Source organism: Numida meleagris, chromosome 10 (assembly GCF_002078875.1).
Source record: "Numida meleagris isolate 19003 breed g44 Domestic line chromosome 10, NumMel1.0, whole genome shotgun sequence".
Lineage (NCBI taxonomy): Eukaryota > Metazoa > Chordata > Aves > Galliformes > Numididae > Numida > Numida meleagris.
Window position 1 is genome coordinate 15,761,194 of NC_034418.1, and position 22,125 is coordinate 15,783,318.

At 37.9% G+C, this 22,125-nt stretch overlaps 1 protein-coding gene across 7 annotated transcripts in view; it reads left to right on the forward strand.

Moving 5' to 3' along the window:
- CDH13 (cadherin 13) overlaps positions 1-22,125 on the forward strand; it is a 449,261-nt gene that overhangs the window by 87,161 nt on the left and 339,975 nt on the right. For all 7 annotated transcript variants that reach the window (XM_021408565.1, XM_021408564.1, XM_021408562.1 and 4 more), the window contains exon 2: positions 3,179-3,290. In XM_021408565.1, the coding sequence (XP_021264240.1) occupies positions 3,179-3,290 (112 nt within the window). The remainder of the gene's footprint in view (positions 1-3,178; positions 3,291-22,125) is intronic.

The window sequence follows — 22,125 nt, forward strand, 5'->3', positions numbered from 1 at the left end:
TCTTTAGATAGCTATCAGCCCATAAACACTGCTATTGTATTCAAAATATATGAAATCTACATAGTGATAAAGTCAGAATGTGTTCTGCTTTGAACAATATTTTCTTTGTCTTCAGCACAAATCTTTGTCACAAGTCTCATTTTTTCAAGGTATTTTTAAAGACTTTTTCTCCTAAAGTGAAGAAGCTCAAAAGAAATTATTTTAATGTGATGGACATTCAGGTCAATAGAAGAATTTATTCATGAGAAAAATAAATTAAACAAATGCTTGTGCTTCTAAAAGATAATTAATTAAAAACTCTCAGTGTGGTGACAAATTTAACATCTTGTCTGATATGTTGAGATGAAGAAAGTGTTTGGAGTTGTGCAAGTAGAATAAAATGTTCCATTTCACAGCAAGGCCAAGCCTGAGTCTTGTAATTATTTCAAAGGGAGTAAAGGTCATTTTCTATTTCCTACATCTGTATTATGTGAGGCTGCTGTACCAGGCTAACAGAAGTTAACTCATGACCTATTTAGATTGACCAGATTTCAACTTATTCTGTCGCAAATCAGATAAAATAGACATATCCTCTTCTCTAAGAGCAGTCACAGATGATGTCCAAAGCAGGTTTTTACATTTATAGCTCTGTAAGACAAGAATTTCAACTTTAAGATGTCAGAAGTTGGGAGATCGCAACATAATTTGCCTCTTTCCTGCTGTGTTAGTCCTTTAGGGGAAGAGTTATGTTTGTAGTTAAATTTCAGCCTGTTCTGCTTGGGCTATTTTTCTGGTGTGGACTTGTTAAATAATTTTGCTTGAGTTATTGCTAGCATCTTGAGATCAGGGGAATTTTCCTTCTGCTGTGATTGCATTTTTGTGCATATTCATCCAGTAATACCATGAGTCAGAAAGACAGGTACTTTAAAAACGCACCTCTGTGCAGCGCAAATGTGTGCAGAAAATGCATGTCTGACTTTCACTGCTGTGCTCACGTGACCACTGAAATGCATACCAGGCTATTTCCGATGATCAGTAATCAAGTTTTGTGCACAATTTTATTGGCAGGCTCTGAGTGTATGTCTATTTATGTTTAACAGATGCTTATAGTGGAGGGCTGAAGGGGGACACTGTCCAACACTCAACCTCTGCAGAGTCCAGAGTCTTCAGTAAAATCAATATCTCAGTCTCAATAATTGAATGAGGGATTAGGCACTGTACTTTTTTAGGCCTTTGTAAGAATGGCAGCAGTTACACGGACATGCAGAAGTGAATAATAGCCAAGTGTATTGCACCATTCTTCGTGTATTACTTCAAGTCTTTCCCCGTTAATCCCCTGAAGGGATAAATGTAGCGCAGGCCAGGGGGGGAAGGGGAAAGGTGTCCATCTACTGCTTTTGAAAACTGCCAGCTTGATTGTCACTATTTCTTAGCCTGCAGCACTTGTGGCCAAGCTTTTACAGCAAATGCCGGTGATGTGAAACAAATGATCCAACACCCGAATTCAGTGAGAGCTAACACAGACTAGGTTGGGTACTGGCACCTTTGGTTTTTACAAATGGGATCATATGAAATTTTGTGAGGTCAGGTGTGTGAATGGGGATAGCAGCAAATGTATTGCTATGATTTAGCAGGTGGATTACGAATGTGGAAAGAGGAAAACAGATGTTTAAACTTGGCAGGACATCTCTCTAGGATTAGGAACAGTTTACCTAACATTAATGTGGAGGTAGAACCATGGAATGTGTGAGATGCCGCTGTTGGGTCGATATAAATGACTGTACAGTTTATTACCTGAGAGCTGGCTAAGGAGATAGCTTCCAACACTCACCTCTGTGGTCTGGTGGAACAGTTGTCCTCATTTTACAGTTGAAGAGCTTTATTTGCAAACTTTTACCACGTTAGGCATGCCTTAGCCAACCCATTTGTGGAAGGCCACTTTGGGTTTGGCGCTCATGTCTCCCAGGGCCACCACATTTGCCTGACTGTTTTCTCCTTGGGTAGTGTGGGAGCCCCTTCTCTGAGCGCTGTCTGAATGTCCAGCAGGCAGCAGATTGGCCATAACACCTTCAATGAGAGCAGAGTGCTGTTTTCGCCAGGTTCGTGTTACTTTCTGAAAACCACCTTTGGAGATTCTGAAGCAGAAAGCACTTTTGAAAATGTTCCTATGTTAGTTGAAAAATAAAGATTTGGGTTCTCCCACTCTCTTGAACTTTCCTCCTTTTGCCTCTCTCTTTAACCTTTTAAACTCAGTAGCTTTCTCCTGCCGCCTCTTCCTCAGACATTCTTACCTCCACGCTCTATTTAAAAGCTACCAATAAAAATAGCACTTCAGATTGTTGTCTGTACTCAGGGATAGAACATAAACCTTCAGAAACTGAAGCTGGCATTGTACCTATTTCCAACAAATTTTATTTTTCTTTTAAGCTCCCTCCTTTGTGAAGGTGTTCCTGTGGTGACAAAGAACTCTGACCACACACTAACAATGATACGAAGTGTATTTACCTTTAACCTTTAGATGCACCTCCACTATGATGCAGTGATTTAATTTTGTCTTCCCTTGGTGTAAATAAGTTTTTGATTACAGAGAAACGACTGAACTGTGGCTCAGACGTGAAAAAAGAAAATATCAGCAGTTTGTTATCAAAAAAGTCGTTTTTTTGTGGTTTTTTTTTGTTTTTTTGGTTGTTGTTTTAAAGGTAATTTCTATGATGTGAAATATCACCCTTGAATAAATAATTCCTTCTATAACTTGGTGAATGACTTTTTGAAACTAGGCTTGTGGACCCTAATTTAGCAGTTATTTAAATCCTAAATCCTTAAACATAATCATATATTACAACTGAGTTGGATTCAACTGTGTTAGTAGAAGCAACCTAAAAGCATCCTATGACTTCATAAAGACCAATAATATCCTTTATCCATCATCTGGACTGAGAACTTAGCCCTCAGAGTTACTATATTTCTATATTTTGTAATCTCCATGTCAGCCCACACATATATAAAAGCAAAACTTTACATAAAATACGTTCAGCAAGATTTGAAAAGGGAAGTATGATGTGATAGATATTTTTTTTATGAACACGAAGCCCAATGTTTTGTTTTATGAGCACTGAGCCCAAATCCAGTGTCATTCCCAGAAGCTTACATGATGAATGAGTGAGTGGATATTCAAAGTCAATTTCCTTTGTTTCCTCAGGTTCTGTTGCTTGCGTGTGCAGAAGATTTAGAATGCACGCCTGGATTCCAGCAAAAGGTTTTTTATATTGAACAGCCATTTGAATTCACAGAGGACCAGCCAATTCTGAACCGTATGTTATTTTCATATATTAGTCTTCTGCAGAAATCAGAATCGCTTATATGTTCATATCACTGCTGCCATTTATCAGAAAGCTTTTTATTGTACATAAGGAGTTGAGTATTGCCATGCTTCTGCCTATGTTCCCCTGCAGTAATGCTGTATCTCTAGAGGCTTTACTTGGTTTCATGTATTAGAGACGGCAACATACCATATATACATATATTTAGAACAATATGTATATTGTGAAAACTTCAAATCATCCACTTCTGAGAAAGTAAATTTCCTCTGAAATATTTATAGTATTTGCTATAATCTTGGAAAGTGCTTGGGCTTGCCTGTGAACACTTTGCTATTAATTCAGCACTGCAAATCAGGTTTAGAAGCTTAATTCAAAGCCAGGGTAAGTCCAAGCCTCTACAAGAAATTTAGAGGAGGCTGGATCAAGCTTGTGATCATCAGTGATAGCAAATTGTAACTACGTGTATTGTGCAAATGGAAAACTCAGTAATATTTCCGAAGACCGCACGTGACTTAATAAAATCCATGCAGGTGCTGTGTGCCAAAGTATTATCTAAAGGAAATTTAATGGTCTTTCAGTCCTGGTGTTAGTTTATTCATATGTTTTAATAAGCAAGTGTTACACTTTGTTCATTTACTTCTGTGGCTTTGAGACTTCATGAACGCAAACTTGAAGTTATTAGTACCTTATTCAGTGGTCAATGGTCTTGAAAGAATTTTAAAAAATAATTAAAAGAAAATCAATATTAAATGATGCAATTTTCATAACTTCCAAACACGTTGGTGTTAGCACATGATATATTTTACTAATACTTCCTTAGTTATGCTTGGTTGCTTGCTGTTAAACCATGAATACTTCTAGATATGCAGCATGACTGCTAGCATGTAAATGCAGTATCTAGATTTTACGTGGCAGTGCATGGTCTGGTGAAACCAATATGCAAAGCAGCGTTACTCAGTAAATGCGCGCATTTCCCATCTCAGTTACCTCCAGCTTTTATTACAACATATTGATATATGTGCACTGCTATGCTTGTTTGGATGAAGGTATAATATATTTGCAAAGAGGCTTAAAATACCACTTCAAAAACAACAAAAGCTAACAAACAATGCTATTCGGAGATACAGGATTATTCAGTTTAGAAGACAGATTTCAAACTTCCACTTTCTTTAGGGAACTTTGATTCCTTTTAAACTCTTAATTTAATTCACAAGGTTGTTTCCAGTCATTTATAAACTCACTTTGATTGGATTTAAGCATTCCTTTACTGTTAAAAGTAGAAATCTGTGGCATGCATTTAATAAGCAAGCAGCACTGAAGGCCTATGCGAAAAAGGACAACATTAATTAGTGTTAAGTTGAATAAAAATAGCCTTTGTTATATTCTTTGGCTACTGCTGAACTTTGAGAGGTTAGCATGTGTGGCCAGATCTGCTGAGTTGTGCTTGTCTTGCCATACATGTAAAGGACAAGTTGGTTAAGCCAGTGTTGACTGGTGAACTCTGTGGTGACCCAGTAAACTGCACTGGTGTGAAAGTGGCACATAATTAAGACACCATCAGTAATGTAAAGAGGAAGAAAGAACAGGAAGAGATCTAGAAATGCCTGGAAACTATCTTGGGAATTAAATTATTTTAATAAGCAAGCACTAAATTGGCCTAATACATAATGTTCAACAAAGGCAGACTGTCAATGCATGATTCTAGTTAATGCAATCACTTGTAAATAGTGTGTCCTTCATGCAGCAGTATTAAACCTCTGCACAGTTTCTTCATTTTAGCTGTCAACAGAATTGATATTTTTAATTGTCTGTTTGAATACACTTTGCATGCTCTTGCATCTTTTTATACTCATTACCCAAGAGTGGTGTAATTTAGCAGTTGCACTGGAATGTGAGGCTTACCAGGGCTATGTAAATTAATAGACCGAATATGCAAAGCAGGTCTACAGCAGTGATTGCTTTTGTAGTCCTCGATAAGGCAAGGAGCTTCTTAATTCTTTTCTGAAGTGCTATAAAAGTCCTTCTCTTTTTTATTTTTCAATTTAAACAAGGACCTATTGTACATTCCATTGCTAGCATCATCCTAGCAATTAAATGTAGGTTATGACTCTTTCTTATGTATTTACTACTTACAAATATGGCAGTGTTAATTATTTTATCCTTACTGGTAAGAAGAGAAACTCAAAGGCAGGGTACAGAATTTTCTTTTTTTGTTCTCATTTGTACTATTTCTTATCAAACCTTTCATACGAGTTGATCATGACAAGTACAGAAGCCCGGTTGTGATGCTTGCCCTCCTTCCTATTAATTTCACTGGGATCAAGTTGCAATTTGTTATCTTTTATCTCATTGTGCTAAGACTGAACTACTTTTTATTGATTAATCATTGTGACCCACTTAACAGCAATCTCCAGCCTTATCCACTCTTCAATTTTCTTAATTTCGTTTGTTGAATTTTCTATGGATTTTTTTCTTCCACATTAGACCTTCTGTCATTATCCCTTGTGTTTTCTACGGCCACATACAAAATGAGGCATTGCTCACCTGTTTGTTGCCCAGTTCTTTCCCCCAGTGCAATTTTCTTAAAACCAGGAGGCCCCTTGATATACTGGGAGAGGATTTGTACAGTCACTCTCTCGAAATACCGACAAATCTGTCTACGTAACTGTTGCTTTAGCAGGCAATGACATTACTGGATTTTTCTTCTTTGTAGATCTGTAGTTTACACCTATGACCACCTTCTGTAATCAAATAAAGATAGCAAAGATTCTTACATTCTTGATAAGGTGGTAATTGACAGCATGCAATTGCAGGTTTTACCAATCTGAAACATTTGTGGTCATCAAATTTTCTCATCAGCAAGCTTGTCTTTGGCAACGCTGACAGGTCACTGGTAGTGACAGCGCTCCGTCATGCCAGGCAGATAGAAAGTTCCTAATCAGACCCATCAAATGTGGAAATGTAATTGTGTTACATTAATCATGTTTATACTTAACATACACGAGTCTTGGCTTTTGGGGGTATTTTTAATTGACAATAAATCAAATAGTACACTTGAAAAATTGAGGCAATTAACATAAAGGCATTAGGTGGTGTGCCGCGCATACTAAGCTGGGGAATACATTGTCAGTGATCTAAATGTCAAAACAAAGGAAGCTTTGACCCTTACTTGAAAAGCTTTAATTTGGATGTTAATTAATGGCTGACCTCTTCTGCCTCTTACGTGATGGATTGCATGTTTCAGAGCTTGGGCTGTTTCAAGATCAGGGCTTTGTCTGTTTGCATTTGGGTGCTTTTTTCATTCTGTGGATTTTAACAAAGACTTTTCTACTCAACATATTGAAACTCTTTGTTTACTCACATGATGGGAAATTTATTAGTCTGCTTATCATTAATACCTAAAGGTAGCTTTTCTGTTTAGAAAAGTTGAAGCCTTCAAGATTTTCATTGCTTGAATAGAATAATGCTTGTGGAAAGATCAAAGCTACAGCATCAGGTGCGTACACGGATCGTAGTGCTGACCACACTCGCATCACAACATTTCCTACTGGTTCTCAGACAGATACATGAAGGCCATGTGAGATCTGTGATTTATCACATCCACTATTCCCACTGATTACCATACTCTTTGACTTTACAGATAGCCTCTTTCTGCGACTGGTTCATGCTACTGATATTACAGTGTTACTGTCTATTTACTCTTATCCATACAATTATCACATTTTTCATCTCCTCTGATTCACATTTTTCTGCAACTTGCATAGAGCCAATGTGGCAGACTAACTCAATATACTGTAAATGCCAAATCCTCCTTAGAGTTTTAGCATGAGACTTATACACCAACATTGTCTCTTCATTCTGAATATGGCAGGTTTTAGGTAACCACAAATAAAGGTAGCAGCTGTAGCCTGTAGGTTCTGGGTTTAGGAAGGTAAAAGTAGCAGATTACTTCACTTGAGATTAGATTATTTTTTTTCTGGAGACTTTCCAGGAACCATAATGGTTTGCAGGAACCATAATGGTTTGCAGATAATGCTTTTTGAAATTATGTGTAGGCTTTTGTTGACTGAAGCGTGCCAGCTGTTCTTCTAATAGTCTAAATCAATGACCAACTGCTTATTATTAGCAGGATGGGTCTGTTGCTCAGTGCAGTGCAAACCCTGTATTAACAATGTCCCTAGGTGCTTTAATGGAAGACTTTTCATTTCCAGTTGGCACTTCCAAAACAAAAATCAGATTAACTAAACTATTATTCCCTAATTGAAAAACAGTGCAGGCCAAGAGACAGCCTCCTTCAGGTATATCAATATGTTGGAAGGCTAAAATCTTCATCTTTTAGGGTAATGTAGGCTTCTTGGCATAGGACAAACTCAGCAAGCAAATAGGCTGATGCAAATTGTTCATGGATGACAAAATTTAACAGGGTGATCTTCCTGAGGAAATGTGGGTTAGGGGCTGGGCAAAGTCTGGAGTTGCAGCTACTTCAGCATCAATCACTCCATCAGGAGGAAGCTCTTTGGATTTGACAAACAGATGTAGCACACTTCTCTGCATGCTGGGACCTTCCTGCCTTTCTGTTAGCAAGTAGTTTTGTATTTTCACAGATTGCATTTCTGACAGCTTTTAATTTGAGGGTCTTGGAAAAGCACCATTCAAAAGACAGCTAACCATTTCCATTGCACTTCAAAGTTCACTGGGGACATTTAGCAAGAATTAATGGAAGTGAGGTTAAATCTTTCTTTAAATGCAGAATCTTTTCTAAGTTAATGATATCTTGAAGTATGCAAGTATTCTTGAAAATAATTGCAGATGTAGTTCACAATTAATTTTTAGCTTTCAGGAATTCTCTCTGCTAATCCAAATCAAATTAGAACTTTTTAAATGATTACACTCATGTTTCAACTTGCAGTTTTTCTTTCCTTTTGCTTATTTAAAGCAATCTTTCCTGGACAGAACAATCTGTCTGCACACGTTGCCTATTGTCTGCTTTAATGGATACATTTCCTTTTCACATAGCTTTCTTGTGGCATGTGATCTCTCAGTCTCTCTTTGAGAATAAGTAATGCTGGCAGTAAACTCATGCCGTCTTTCAGAAATGTATTAGATTGAGTGCTTTTTTCTAGCTGGAGGCTAGTCTGTGTTTCTGATTTTTGTCTTCTGTCACAGTTCAGCTCAACCATCTGAACTTTTTCTCCAGAGGAGAGAAAGTAACTTTTTGTGGATTGATTCTGAAAACTCTGATCATTTTGGAATGACTTCAGCACATTTTTATGTGTCGTACTGACTGTGTGTTAGTGGGCATACAAGTGCAGCTGTAGATAGTGGAGGAAGCTCATGCCATGTTCTGTGTAATGAATATTAAATCAAATGTTTGTGTCATTTTTAGCCCCCCTCAAAATATACCAACAATGGAAAGTGGTAGAATTTGTTGAAATAAGATTTTTTTTTTTTTAAGTGGAAATAAAACCAGGAGAACAGGGAAAGGCCTTAAAGATGAGGATGCCTATAGCAATCTGGGATGTTGCTGTCCATTACTAGCTTGGGTCATTTCCTCTCTAGAAGTGAATGCAACCTTCTCTCTCTCAAGGCTGCGGAGAGAACTAAATCAGAACTCAGGGGCTTTTAAGGAAAGCAGCACAACAGAAGCAATACTGAAACAGCTCACAGGTAATGGATAGCAAAAGAAAAATCCTGCACTAAAGTTGCAGTGAGTATCCGTACATCTTTGATACGCTTGCAAAACACTTCCAAGCAAGTTCTGAAACTAAAGGCATGTCAGATTGAAATAATTGATACTAGAATTGATGCATGGGACCATTCTGTTACTGTGAGTTCAGGTTTACTGAAGAACAAATTGCAACTTATTCTTGTCATCAGCTGTGGTGTGGACCTTTCAGCAACGTCTGGGTTTATGTACAGACGAAGTTGTCCTGTCTTGCAATTTTTGCCAAAATACTGCAGAGAAAATTTTTAAAAATGGATGCTTTTTTTTTTTGTTTCTGTTTTTGTTACAGTAGATATGTTAAATATCTACTTATTTTCTGCCTTTGGTGCTGATGAGAAACAATGCTTATAGAATGTATTCGGGCACGTGGATTTCATTTAACTTTTGTGCAGCAGTGAAGTAGAAGCAACAGAAAATGTGTGCTGGTTTGCTAGAAAACCAAATCACTTGGTTTACGTGTAGGACTCCTGCAGGCTTTATTTAGCTGGAATTTTAATTACAGTGCCAGCTCTCAAATCCTACAATAAAACAGTAGGGAGACCACTATAATTTGACCTCTATCAAACATTAACACCAACCTACGCAAAAATATAGCTTCAACTTTAAAGAGTAAATACAGTGGGAGGCAGAAATCAAGGAACTGTAAGGAAAAGAAAACATTAAAATGCACTAGTGTGGACAGCAATGTAATGTTGCTTTGTTTGGTTCCCTGCAATTCACCTTCTGATCTTCATAAAAAAATGCTGCACAGTTGGCCAAAAAGTGCATTTGTAATTTCACCATACCTTGGGGACTGCAGTCCTGCTGCCAGGCTCAGAATGAAGGATGCTTATACAACATATGAGCAATATTGATGTAACAGAAAACCAAGGCTGTTTCTTTCTGCAGAAGTCTCAGTGAAGGAAAGTTCAGGTGCTCACTGCTGAATCTCTTCTCATTGCTCTTCCACCTCCTGCTCTCTCTGCATAGTGTGAAGGGTTGTGTGTTCTCTTGGCTGTTGTGCTTACATGCTGGGCCAGGTGCTTCTTCCTTCTGCCAAGTCCCTAAAAGGTGGAAGGAGAGTAGAAGGATGAATGAAGTAGGACAGCCTGTACAGGAGTTAGGTGGGACATTCAGTGCCACAGCACTGCTGGAACATGAAAGGGGTAACTCGGTACTGACCTCCACAAAAGAAAGTCCAACTGCATACAGCACCATGAATAGTCACTAATATGCATGTATTTCAGGTTAATTCTGGATAAAATAGTCCATGAGTTGTGGTGTGACAGCTCACCATATTTTCTAGCTCTGTCATCATGGAAAGGTGCTTAAGAATGTTTTCCAAGTCTCCCATTGTCTTTAATAGCATTCAAAGCATTGTTCAGCTTCTTTTTCTGAAATTGAATTGAAACTGTAAATGTAAGAATATTTGAAATGAGTGTTTTTTTTTTTTTTAATGTTCCATTACAAACAACCAGATTTGAAGATGCTTCAATGCCAAGGTTAGAAGTTGCTTTTATGTGACCTAAAGTATTATTTGCTTTCCTTGCCTTTATCACCTTTATTTTTGCTGTCAGCTTGACAGTCTGTTTTTTATTTATGGAGATTCGAGTTAAGTGTTTTGTAGTCAGAAGAAAAGAGAAAATAACTACTTTACAATATTTTTCTAAAGAAAAGAAAGAAGTATTCTGGGAGATATAGTGTGATACCCAACCAAAGAGCTTACTACTTCTAATTCTTGAAAATAAGTTTTGTTTCATGGGAAATTCTCTACTATTGTCTTTAGCAATGGAGCCAGTGTATTCTCTCCTCTGATTAATAAGAAAATGCAGTGCTCCAAATGTCCTACAAGGTTTGGTATTTCTTTTGAGAAATATCTGAGATCTTATGCAGGTAGGCAGAGGCTTTATGGTGTGATAGAATAACAGCTTCTGTCAACTGTAAATCAAAATAAGAAACTTTATTAAAAATGAGATTATTACTTCTGGCATATTTATTCTTTGAGACGTTCTGTCCTTAATAGTTTCTCCAATAAAGTTAGAAGAACTAAAATATAGAAGCTTTAACACTTGCATAATAAATCTATTAATCTTAATGCTTCTGGAAATATTAGTCATTGACTACTTACTACTGTTTTTATACGTCAGCATCATTTCCCAGAATTGTATGATACTAACTACAGTTAGTGCTGATAATTAATTGAAATGAAATTACTTGTAATTGAACAAGTGCTGGACACACTTGACTTAACTCTTTCTGGTGCCATAGCTATGCTTTAGATCCTGATTAGCAAGATATTTTAGTAGGAACTTAAATCAAGTTCTCTATGTGCTCTGTAGAAATTTATTTCAGTGTAATGATATACTTAAATTTCCTTAAGTTCAGCAGAAGATTTTTCTTACAAAAAGTGTTTGCCCTTCCAGAGGAACTGTAAGGTGACTGTTACCTGGGCAGCCATGCAAAAGAAAAGGCATACATGTTTCCTAGTGTGTGTTTCCTGTGCTGAAGCAAATGACTTGGAGCAATTGTGATCAAAGCCATATCCACAGCAAGAAATCCAGATTCCACAGAAGGGTGCTGCTCTTGCTGAAGCTTTGTTTTCATGCATGAAACTGACAAGGCTTGTATTCTTCCTAGCTACAGGTGGTACTGAATTTTGGTAACTGAACAAATTGAGACCTGCTGGACTTCTATATTATCTTGTAGTTACTTCTTAAATATAGTGAAGCTCTGGATAGAGATGAGCTCTAAAAGTAGGTACAAAATGCTGGTGCTGCACCCTGGTGCTCGTGGTATGTAAGCAAGAGTCTTGGGAGGTGAGGCTGGAGGCTGCTGGCAGAGCTCCTGCCAAGGCCGGTGGTGAGCAATGAGGAGCAGCTGCCCCTGGGCTGAGAGATCTGCCCTTGCTGGAATAGCTGGCACTGCTCCCATGAGAACTGGCAGATTTAATAGTTTACTAAATATATAATTGTTTGTTAAGAAAGATCAGAGGCCAGGATTAATGCAGCCAGACTGAAAACAATAGGTTACAAGTAAAGGGCATAAAATCACATTATCTGGCTAAGCTTTACTGCTTGAACTGGTCTCTAATACCAGGTTTGTAATAGAGTCTTGTTGTTAGAGCTGGAGGTTCCAAAAAGCCAGTAGCAACCACTACTTCTAGTTTGTCCTCTGTGAGCAGGTCTCTGTGAATTTAACAGGGTGTTGCTTTTCCAGTAATGGTGGAAGAGAGCTATCTGGAAGATGTCTCCTGGTGGAAAAAAGCACTTCAAATTTCAACAGAAAGAGAATGCGACTACAAAGTTCAGTTAAAAAGCCTATTTAGACAATAAGAACATTACTAAAAGTCATAGAATCATCTAGATCGGAAGAGACCTACACAATCACTAAGTCCAAGAATCAGCCTGACCTGCTGAGTCCCATTACTAACCCATGTTCCTCGGTGCCACGTCTGCACATCTCTTAAATACCTCCAGTAATGGGGACTCTATCACTTTCCTGAGCAGCCTGTCCCAGTGCTTGACCACCCCTTCCATGAAGAAATGTTTCCTAATGTCCAGTGTAAACCTCCCTTGGTGGAACATGAGACTGGAGAGAGTGGTTGTGAGATGCACGGAGTGGTGGCACGTGTGAAGCCAGCTGTAGATGGGATTGTGTGTCCATCCTGTGTTTCTCTGTGACATGTGATGGTCTTCAAGATCTTAGGCAGCCATGTAGTACTCACCTAGGATTTCCTGAGGAGTAGAGCTTTTACTGGGATCAACATGTGCCATAGGGCCAGGAGGATGAAATCTTTTAGCTATGCACATATGCCCCGCTTTTCCCTTCTGTTCACTCTTCCTTCTGTTGAAACTGTTATACTTTAAATGGATTAACTGTGTGTGGATTAAATGAAAGAGTGACTCCAAAGCATGATAGCTTGCCACATGAGGGGAGGTTACTGTTTCAGTCCATGCTCACCTGAGTGCTTATGCTTTTTTAATGCTTTTTAAAAAGAAAAAATTAAAACCATGAGAAGCGTTAGTGATTTTAAAGTAAGTATTTTTATAGATATTTTAGTAAGTATTTAGTGGACTGGAACCTGCTTGTGTGCAGGAGAATATTCATGTGTAATGATTTCAAACAATGGAAATATTTAAACATCAGTTTCAGCAAAAAGTGCCTTTGGATTTTCTCAGATTTTCAAGCCACATACTAGAGTATCAATGCTGTGATTTTGAACATTTTTTTCCCTACAGTGATCAGTTAGATACAATTGAGATGGTTTGAACAAAACAGGCTGATGCTGATTGCTAGTTAGGAAAGTCTTGTCAAAACACGCTCCAGTAGCTTTGGGCAAGGGGAGATGATTTGGAGCCTTTCCAGAGCCTGGTGAATAGTAGAGCTACTGGCTACATGGAGAACATCAACCGCTCTTTCTCTTTCACCTTGTAATTTTATAATTCTAGAACTTTTCTTCCTTATTTTTCCTTTCTTTTTCCTTTCCTCTTTCCTTTCTTCTTCCTTTCTTTTTCATTTTGGCAAGAAGATGATTTTTCTTTTGAGTTCAGTTCTGGTGGAACCCTTTCCCTCAATACCTCCTGCTTAGCAGCTGAATCAAAAATAAATTATTTGCGTGGTTCTAATGGTATCAGTAAATTGATTTCCACAGACAACAAGACTGCATTTCCTCTCTGGAATGTCCTACAGTGATCATTATTAGTGGCAAATGACAGTAGGAATTTTGCAGATAAATTAATAACTTTGGTTTTGCTGTGAAATGAGAAAAGCAACAAGGATGCCCTTGAAAGATTCTGAGCATCCCTTCCATTATGCACTGTCTGCTGCATGTTCATTAATAGATCATAGGAAAGCCATCTGGCATATTGTGTTAAAAGCAGTTTTACTCAACGAAGCAAGGGAAGTTATGTAGGCCTTCCGTCTTGCAAGACAGCGAGAGAAGTGAATGGTTGGTATTTCACATGGTGACCCATAGTGATAATGGTTAATTTCCATGATATCAAGGAGTTCTGTATGCGTATGCTTCCTCAGCTGTGTTTCAGAGACTTCATACAGGACAAGAATGGAAGTATCTTCCCTTGAATCCTACTACAAACAGTTATCCAGCATAAATGTCATATAATTAAAGTTTGTCTGGTGATATCATGCTGTTGTAATACTGTTTAGTGATGCATATAAATCAAAGAGTTATTCTGGTTTCCAGTAGTAACGTGCTCTTCTGGTAGATCACCAGATGTGGTTGTGAGCTCCTTTTCCTTGGCTCGGATGGTGTGTAGTGAGAAAGATGTAATACACTAATGTGGCCCACAAAGTTGTGGGTGTTATTTAAAATGTGCCAAAATATTTTCTTCTATCAAATATATCACTACACACGGGATTTTAAATAGGATTTTTCTTCTATTTCTTAAGTTAACCAAAATATTTTCTAATCATAATAGTAGGATGAACAAGTAATCTGTAAAGAAAAGTTTCGGAATCTCAGGAACACATTTGTTTCTAATTAATTAAACTGAACTTAAAGTTCCTTTTCTGCCATGCTGAAACTAGAAATGTCATTTGCCAGATCTTCTACCATCAAAATTGAACTCTGCTTAAGTCTAATGTTTGGTAATTAATGCAAATACACTGTTCTGTGTTTTTCTCTTCCAAATTTGTGTTAAAAGAAATCTAATGACAAGGATTACAGGAGCTGAAAATATACATATATTTTTACCAAAGATAGAGAAAAATTTTACTGACTATATTTTGATCTGAAGCATTCAGTGGTTTAGTAGAAAACTCCTGTGGTATAATCATGAAATCTTGCAGGAATTATAAAAAGTGCTGAACACTGATTCGTTGAATGCCATTTGTAGCTGACTGCATGCAGTTTTGTTTTACTTTGTGGAAAGTAAAATCAATTTCAGATTAACTTTGACAGAGAAGTGTTGAAGTGTGTGAGTTAGCACTTAGATATTTCTGCAAGCCTCATGGGAAGATCATGAGTTTCAATGGATATTATCAGTAACAGAGGAAGTCTGTAAGCAAAACTGTCAGACTAGGTAAAGAAATACTTCTTTGCTTTGCACTGGAAAGTATCATGAAGAATTAAATTTTAAGTGAAATTTTATCTTGAAGAGTTTTAAGACCTTCTTCCCCTGACCCCTCTGCAAAAAAGCGCTGTTAGTGCTTACACTGCATTAGAGATTCCATCTTGAAATCTGGAACAGGTTTTTTGTATCTGAAACAGTATTAATGTGTTTGGTGCAAGTCAGTAGGCATGTCTGAAGCAATGAGGGGTTTCTTTCTTATTATCCAAAATCTTTCAGCGGTATTAATAATGCTTTATAATAATCTTTCCACTATACTGAATTATGTATCGATTCTTTTTTTTTTTTTTTTTTTTTTGCAGTAGCTTCATTGCAGAATTCCAGAAGGAAAATAGGCTTTTAGATGTCATCCTGGAACTCTTTACAATTTTGAATATACCATTACATGTAATTCTGTGAGGACCTAATCACACATCGTTTCATTTCAATGAAACAACTCTCATTGACTTCACTGAGAGCTGGCTGAGACTCAGATTGAGCTATTGCCTTGTTATTGAAAGTGTAATAAGCATTTTGATTCAATTTTCAGTCTCTTTTGTGGTTTTATTTCATCCCTGCTATGCTTACAGTCCTGCTATAAGCAGCAATATGTGGGGAATCGCATTTTCTGACTACAGCTTTTAGGGTAACACTAATTTAAAACTCCAAAATATTTTTAATTGGAAATGTTGACTTTCCTTATGAAAAGTTGAAACATTTAAAAAGAAACAGAACACAACAATAGCAAAAAAAAAAAAAAGTGCTGAATACATCATTCATCTTTGTCAATGTCAGTCTGGTCTTGATCTGAGGAATGCGAGGCACTGCTTTTGAAGGAACGTGGAGTTACTGCAAGTGCTGTGCATTGCAGAGGAGGAATCTGCAAGGTGGGTTTGTGGCCCTGTTGCATGGGCTCCATTGGCTGAAGTTCCAGAGGTTAACGGCTCTGTTGCAAGCAGAGGTCTCTGATCATTGATTTTTAGTGGCCGCTGTTACAGAAAGTAAGAGCGACATTTAAGAGAGACAAAGCACCTTATTAAAGTTAATGTCTTTGATTTGTTTCAAATCATCTGTAATCTATGTGGACCTGTCATAATTTATACCTTGCTTGGTCATGGCAGTAAGTTTAAAACTGTCATGTAATCTGCACTGATACTTGTGCACAAGAGAAATTGCATGTAAAGTTGGTGTCGTGGTATTTATCTCTTGTTGCTTAGAAGGTTACCCTCAGCTTAATTGGTGTGTCTCATTATTTATATTGCTAGGAAAAAGAAGGATTAAATATCAGGAGAGAAAGATAAGAGGTTTTGCTTCATAAGATAAATACAAATCAATTTCTGTTTGTTTCTTGACATGATAAATGTGGCCAGGTTTTCCAGTCTTTCCCCTGCCCTCAACGTCTTGAGCCTCCTGAGGATAATCTTAATAGGATAAAGTGGCCTTTGAAAGGCAATTAGTAAGATTCCTATGAACTGGTCTATGCACATGCCATGCTCAACACCTTTCTGATTAATGCTCATCGTAATTCCATTTCTTGGGATTTATTTACTCATTTCACATATAATGTATTTAATTCCTTTAATGGTGCTCTGTGATTTGAAAACACATTGCTGCATTCCAGGTTCACGTAGAGCTGAATGTCTGCCTGGTGCTCTCTTCTCCTTGCCTGGAGCACATAAAAAAATGTTGGCGTAGTTATATAGCACCCTGAAAATGGTGTATCTGAAGACAGTTTGAATCGGGATTCCTAGTAATCAAAATAGTCAAGTCACTAATTAATATTCAATTTCACAAGAGCATGATGCAGCGGCCACGTCGCTATGTCACAACGTGATGTTAGCTTGGATTGCAGTGCAATGTCTAATCAGTGCTGATAATTACCATTGTAATGATGCTTGTGAACATTTAGTTCAGAGAGGAAGGCAGTGTGGTTTTCAGGACCAAACTTAGCACATTTTATCAGCTTTCTTGATTTGATTCTGGAGGAAATGTGTTCTCTGGGAGGCATTCTACCACCACTGTTACTTAAAGCTTACTGGAAATTTATTCTTTATTAATGTATGCCCTATGTGTTGTGTTTATAAAAATGAATTGTAATTCCATTTTTCCAGAGAAAGAAATTCCAGCATTTGTTGCTCCTTAACTGGTTTCCATTCGTGGCTTCATATTGAGATTCAGGAGCAGCCAGGATCCCATTAAGTCTCTTCCAACAGATACTATTACGATATATTTAATTAATAGTTCTCCTTTAGTGCTGTAGCTTCTCAGCTCAGGAAGACTGTACCTCCGGGAGCCTTTTGAACTCATTTCATGTACCGAAACACCTTCATTGAGCTGCACTTCTTTTATGTTTATTTCAGTCTTTGGAAATGAGTGCAGCAGGGAAGTGCAGGTCCCTGCCACCCACCCGCCCCCCCCCCCCCGAGCTCAGGGGCTGCAGGCAGAGCCCACCTACAGTCCAGGAACCAGCAAACAAACAGAGCTGAGCAGAAGGCTTTGGCAAACGGTGCTTCCCTCTTATAAAATCAAATGAGCTGCAGAACCTGTCTTAAAACAGCCTCTCTGAGGGGAATGGAGAGGGGAGGTCCATTACTGAAATTGCATCCTATTTACACCACAGATAGAAGCATTCTGTAGCTGGTAAATAATTCTAGCTGCTAGAAGTAATATGACCTCTGGGGCAGGGAATATTCTCCTACATCTGTTTTCAGTTACTGAGAATCTTGGTAGATCGCTGCTGGAGATTAATGGAGATTAGTACATTTTCCAGCCTTCATAGCATTTTATAAAATGTTTTAAATATTAAAATAATTCAATGTGTTCTTGAAGGCTGCTGCTACAGAGGCAGAGAGCTGATGCTGAAGGGATCCTTGGGCTCAGATGGTGACTGTGAGCCCACCGTGCTAAAATTGGCCTGAACACTCATGGGTCAGAGCTGAGCTGCCTGGAGTTGTCACCACCTGCTATCCTATTCCTTTATGGGCTCTCTCAAGATCTTTGCGATGCTTTCCACCTGGACTTGCTTGTACTTAGCTGGTTTCTCTGTGTACTGATCTTTGGCTGTCAGCTAATTTACGGGCAGCGTTCAGGCAGCACAGTGTGTACACTGTGCGAGTGGAAGCCAGCAACTCACAGCGCCTTGTCTGTGCTGCTCCTTAATGCTCTACAGCTACATCTTACAGCAGTAAATTGAATGTGCCTGGGACTGCTCAGTGGCACCGGGGCCAGCTGGCACTGAGCTGCCTGCATTTGTACCATTAAATTCTCTTACTCTCAAAACCAGGGGGCTGCATGTGCTGTGATCCCTGACCCCAGCACACTCCCAAACCAGGCCTAAGTATATGTTGGAAGTACATGTGACTGTGATGATGAGACCCTGGAAAAATCACTGTTTTTTCTTGTCCCTGCTCTTTGCATGCTGCATATAAGTGCTTCCAGTTAAGCCAGTGAGACTGCCGGCAAACTTATGCTAGTGCTTAAGAGGAAAACATTATGTGGAATGCTGACAGGGAGTTTAGCTAATGATCTATTCAGCTCTGGGTGTCACACACGGATCATGAAACATTTAATTCCAATAATTAACTGTTTTGTACTTGGGGAGATATTTTTTTTTAGTTCCTTTTTCTTTTTTGTACTTGCTTAATCCTACTTAGACATCTTGATAAACATGGCTTTCTGCTCTGCACTTTGGGAAAGCTGCAGCTGCAAAGGTTCCTTGAGTTATGCCAATCATTTGCAGATGTTTCTTCTGAAAGCAAATATTAAATAGACTTTCTTGATGACAATAAATTGTAGAAAAATGTTACATATGCTCTTATCTCTAAGAAAATGTCTGCTGTGGTCACAATGCATCAAATACTGCTAATATAATGATGACCTTTTAGAAGAAAGCACATTATGCTGTAGCTGTCTTCATATTATAACTGTGCAATACTGGTATACACAAGTCAAGTTATTAAATAGTTGGGAGAAATGGACTGAAAATAATGTTTGCTTTTGTCGGATATTGCTGTTTTGATAAGTACATTATTTTTTTCCTTCTTCCATATTGAGCCATGATCCTCTTGAAATCATATAACAAAGAGATCAAATGTAAGGTAACATTTTAGAAAGTCAAATCCTACTGAGTTTTGAAAAGTTGTGTCAAAGTCTCAGTGACCAAAAGCTGTTCTCCCAGAGTAAAAAGGAGCAGAACTGCAAAGGAAGATAAGCAAGATCCCCATCCAAGGTCCTCGTGGCCTGAGCTGAGCGTTGGTGTCTGTGATTTTTGCCTTGATATGACTGCTTCTTCAAACAGTCCCAGTGAACCAGTGAACCTTAGTGCCAGGCTAGACCGTGGCTATTACAGTGAGGATGAGTTGCACATGGTTCTCCACGTGTGGAAGCCGACTGGTTTCCATGCCTTGATGTGAATCCTCTTGAAAGCTTTTTGCAAAGCCAGCAAGAAGGTTGCCTTGCTAGCTGTGAGCAGAACTTAATGTTTTCACATCATTTGCAACGTGCCTCTGAGGCTGAGTAGGTAATGTCAGACTGTGTTGTGTTTGCATAGGGAGTTAAATAAACATCCCACATGTTGCCATAATTTTCCTGATTTCCCACTGTATAAACAGCTTGTTGGGAACCTGTCAGTCAGCTTCTACTTTGGTGTGACTAATTACAAAGAATCATTAAAATCTGACTCAAAAGAGGCTGGTATCAGATAAGTCAAAAGGTTCTAAAGCATTTCTTGTCACCTCATGAGATAAAGGTTTCTCAGAAGGCCTTTCAACCTGGAGGATCAAAGAGCGCTTTGTTTGTAACGTGTACCCATCCGTGCTCTGGTTCCCTTTAATTGCCGTTCTTGTTGGCTGTCTGTTAGAAACCCACCAGTCCTTGAGAAAAGTGTAATGTCAGTTCATGAGTAATGGATGATACCGTGTGAAATTTACTGCTGAATATAACTTAGTATTCAAAGACTTCGGTGTAAGTCATGCTAAGATATTTTTTCTTTCCCTCCCTCCCAGCACACCCAAACGAAGAGCAGAGCTGTGTGACTGCAGTCAGCAGGTGGTGTTGGGTTGTCCTTTTTGAACCCCGTTCTTGGGCTGCTCGTATACAAGGGCTGTTTAGACTAATTCTAATCTAAGCCTAGTTGGTTTTTGTTTGCAGATAGATAAGTAGAATGTTTAGTATTCTTTACCTCCGTTTGATGATTGAAAGAACTAAGTCAACTTTCAAAATGTCCATTTGTTTTATGACTTCTGCCAGATGTTTGCCACACTGGGCATCTGCAGATGTGGAGATACAGACTCAAGGTCAGCAAAACTGAAGATGAAGATTTTGCAAGACTTTTTTGTGTAAATTGACACTTTATTTCAAAACACGTAGGAAACTGTTGATATTGCTAGAATTTGTGGAAAATTTTGAGTCCTCACGAATGTTTTCATCTGTGTTGTCATAATTATCTGTCAGGCTAAAGCTGAATTCTATTCTAAAGCCTGATATTGAGAGTGCTGGCCATTTCCAGGGAGAAAAATTAGACTAAGCAGAAGCTTATAGATATTGTTATAGTCCAGAGGGTTTTTCCTAACCATGCTGTTTCTCCTGTGCACCTACTTAATTACTTAGTCATTTATCCTCATTCAAAATACTCAGCTACTGAAGTTATTACCACATATTAGGAAATATTATTTTTATGCATACTGTAAACCTTTCAAGAATTACTTTCCTCTCTAGAAGAACATCTGTCTTCCTTGTGCATTGGGATGTTTATCACACTTATGAGAGTCCTGAACTGTACATCTTTAAATATGAGATTACAACCCGCTCCTGCTCCCAAAGAGTTTGTCAATAGCGTTAGTTTAAAAAATAAATTTAAAAAATAATGTTAAAGGTTTTATTGGTAAACAGTTTCATAAAGTATTCCTAAACTACTTATGTCTGCCAGATTATAGCCTGTATTTATTAAAATTAATGTTCCTTAATGGGCTTATTATAGCTGGAAAAATGCATATAGGTGCAGTTAAGGTTGCCTAAGCATTTGTGTTCAACTTATTACTTTTCTTAACTTCTCAGATTTGAGACATTTATTTTTTACCCAGATATTGTCTGTGGTTTTATTAAGTTTGCACGTTATTTCATCTTTAAAAAATGAAAACTAAAAGGAGGAAAACACTCTTCGTCTCAAAAAGGAAAACAGGTATTTTTTATTTGCAGCAAAAACAAAAATGCCCATTTTCTTTCTGTAAAAACAAATATTCTGCAACATACAGTTCAAGTAGTGTAGGAGGACAGCTGAAATTCAGTAACATGGTATTACTCATTGTTAAGAAATGTTTTTATTTGGGTGAAAGCTGGGTTTGATTTGGCAACTATAGGAGACTTTTTTTAAATAAAATTGTGTATGTGACTTGCTTTATTGTGCAGTGTAGACAGAGCCTTCTGTATACGTCCAAGCTTAGGTGTCAACAGCTTGGTTTCTTTGCTTGTGGTATCAGGTAATGTCTGCCCCAAAACTGTGGGTTGTGAAATTCTTCTCTTTCAACAAAATATGGTTCCAAAATGCTAGAAAACTCTGTATATTAAATGAGGAGTAAATTCATGCAATTAGATTCTCAAAATATGAAAGGTAAATTTACATGAAAACTCAGCTTCTTTTCCTTGTAAAAATATTCGGTAATTGCATAGTTTCTTCCTATTTGTCAGTGCAGCTTTCTTAGCTATATTTTATTTTGAGAGCTCAGTGAAATTAGCGTCCATGAAATTAATTTATATCTCAGATGCCTTTCAGAAGGTTGTAGAAAAAATGTTGCCTTCATATTGCTGTGAAATCATTCTAAATAATTGTGCTAAATTGTAATAAAAAGCTCTAGGATAGATAAGACTGAGCATAAGGATAAAGGTCATATATAATTTCTCCGCTGTGATTCAAGTGAGGCAATTTGACATTGCACAGTCAACTGAAAGGCATCTTTTTGCAATGGAATAGTTGGAGGCTAAATAGCATCTTGACTGCTTTTCCTAAGTCATACTTAGAATAATAGTTTGTCTAGAGAGACTTCTGTCCCTCCTTCTA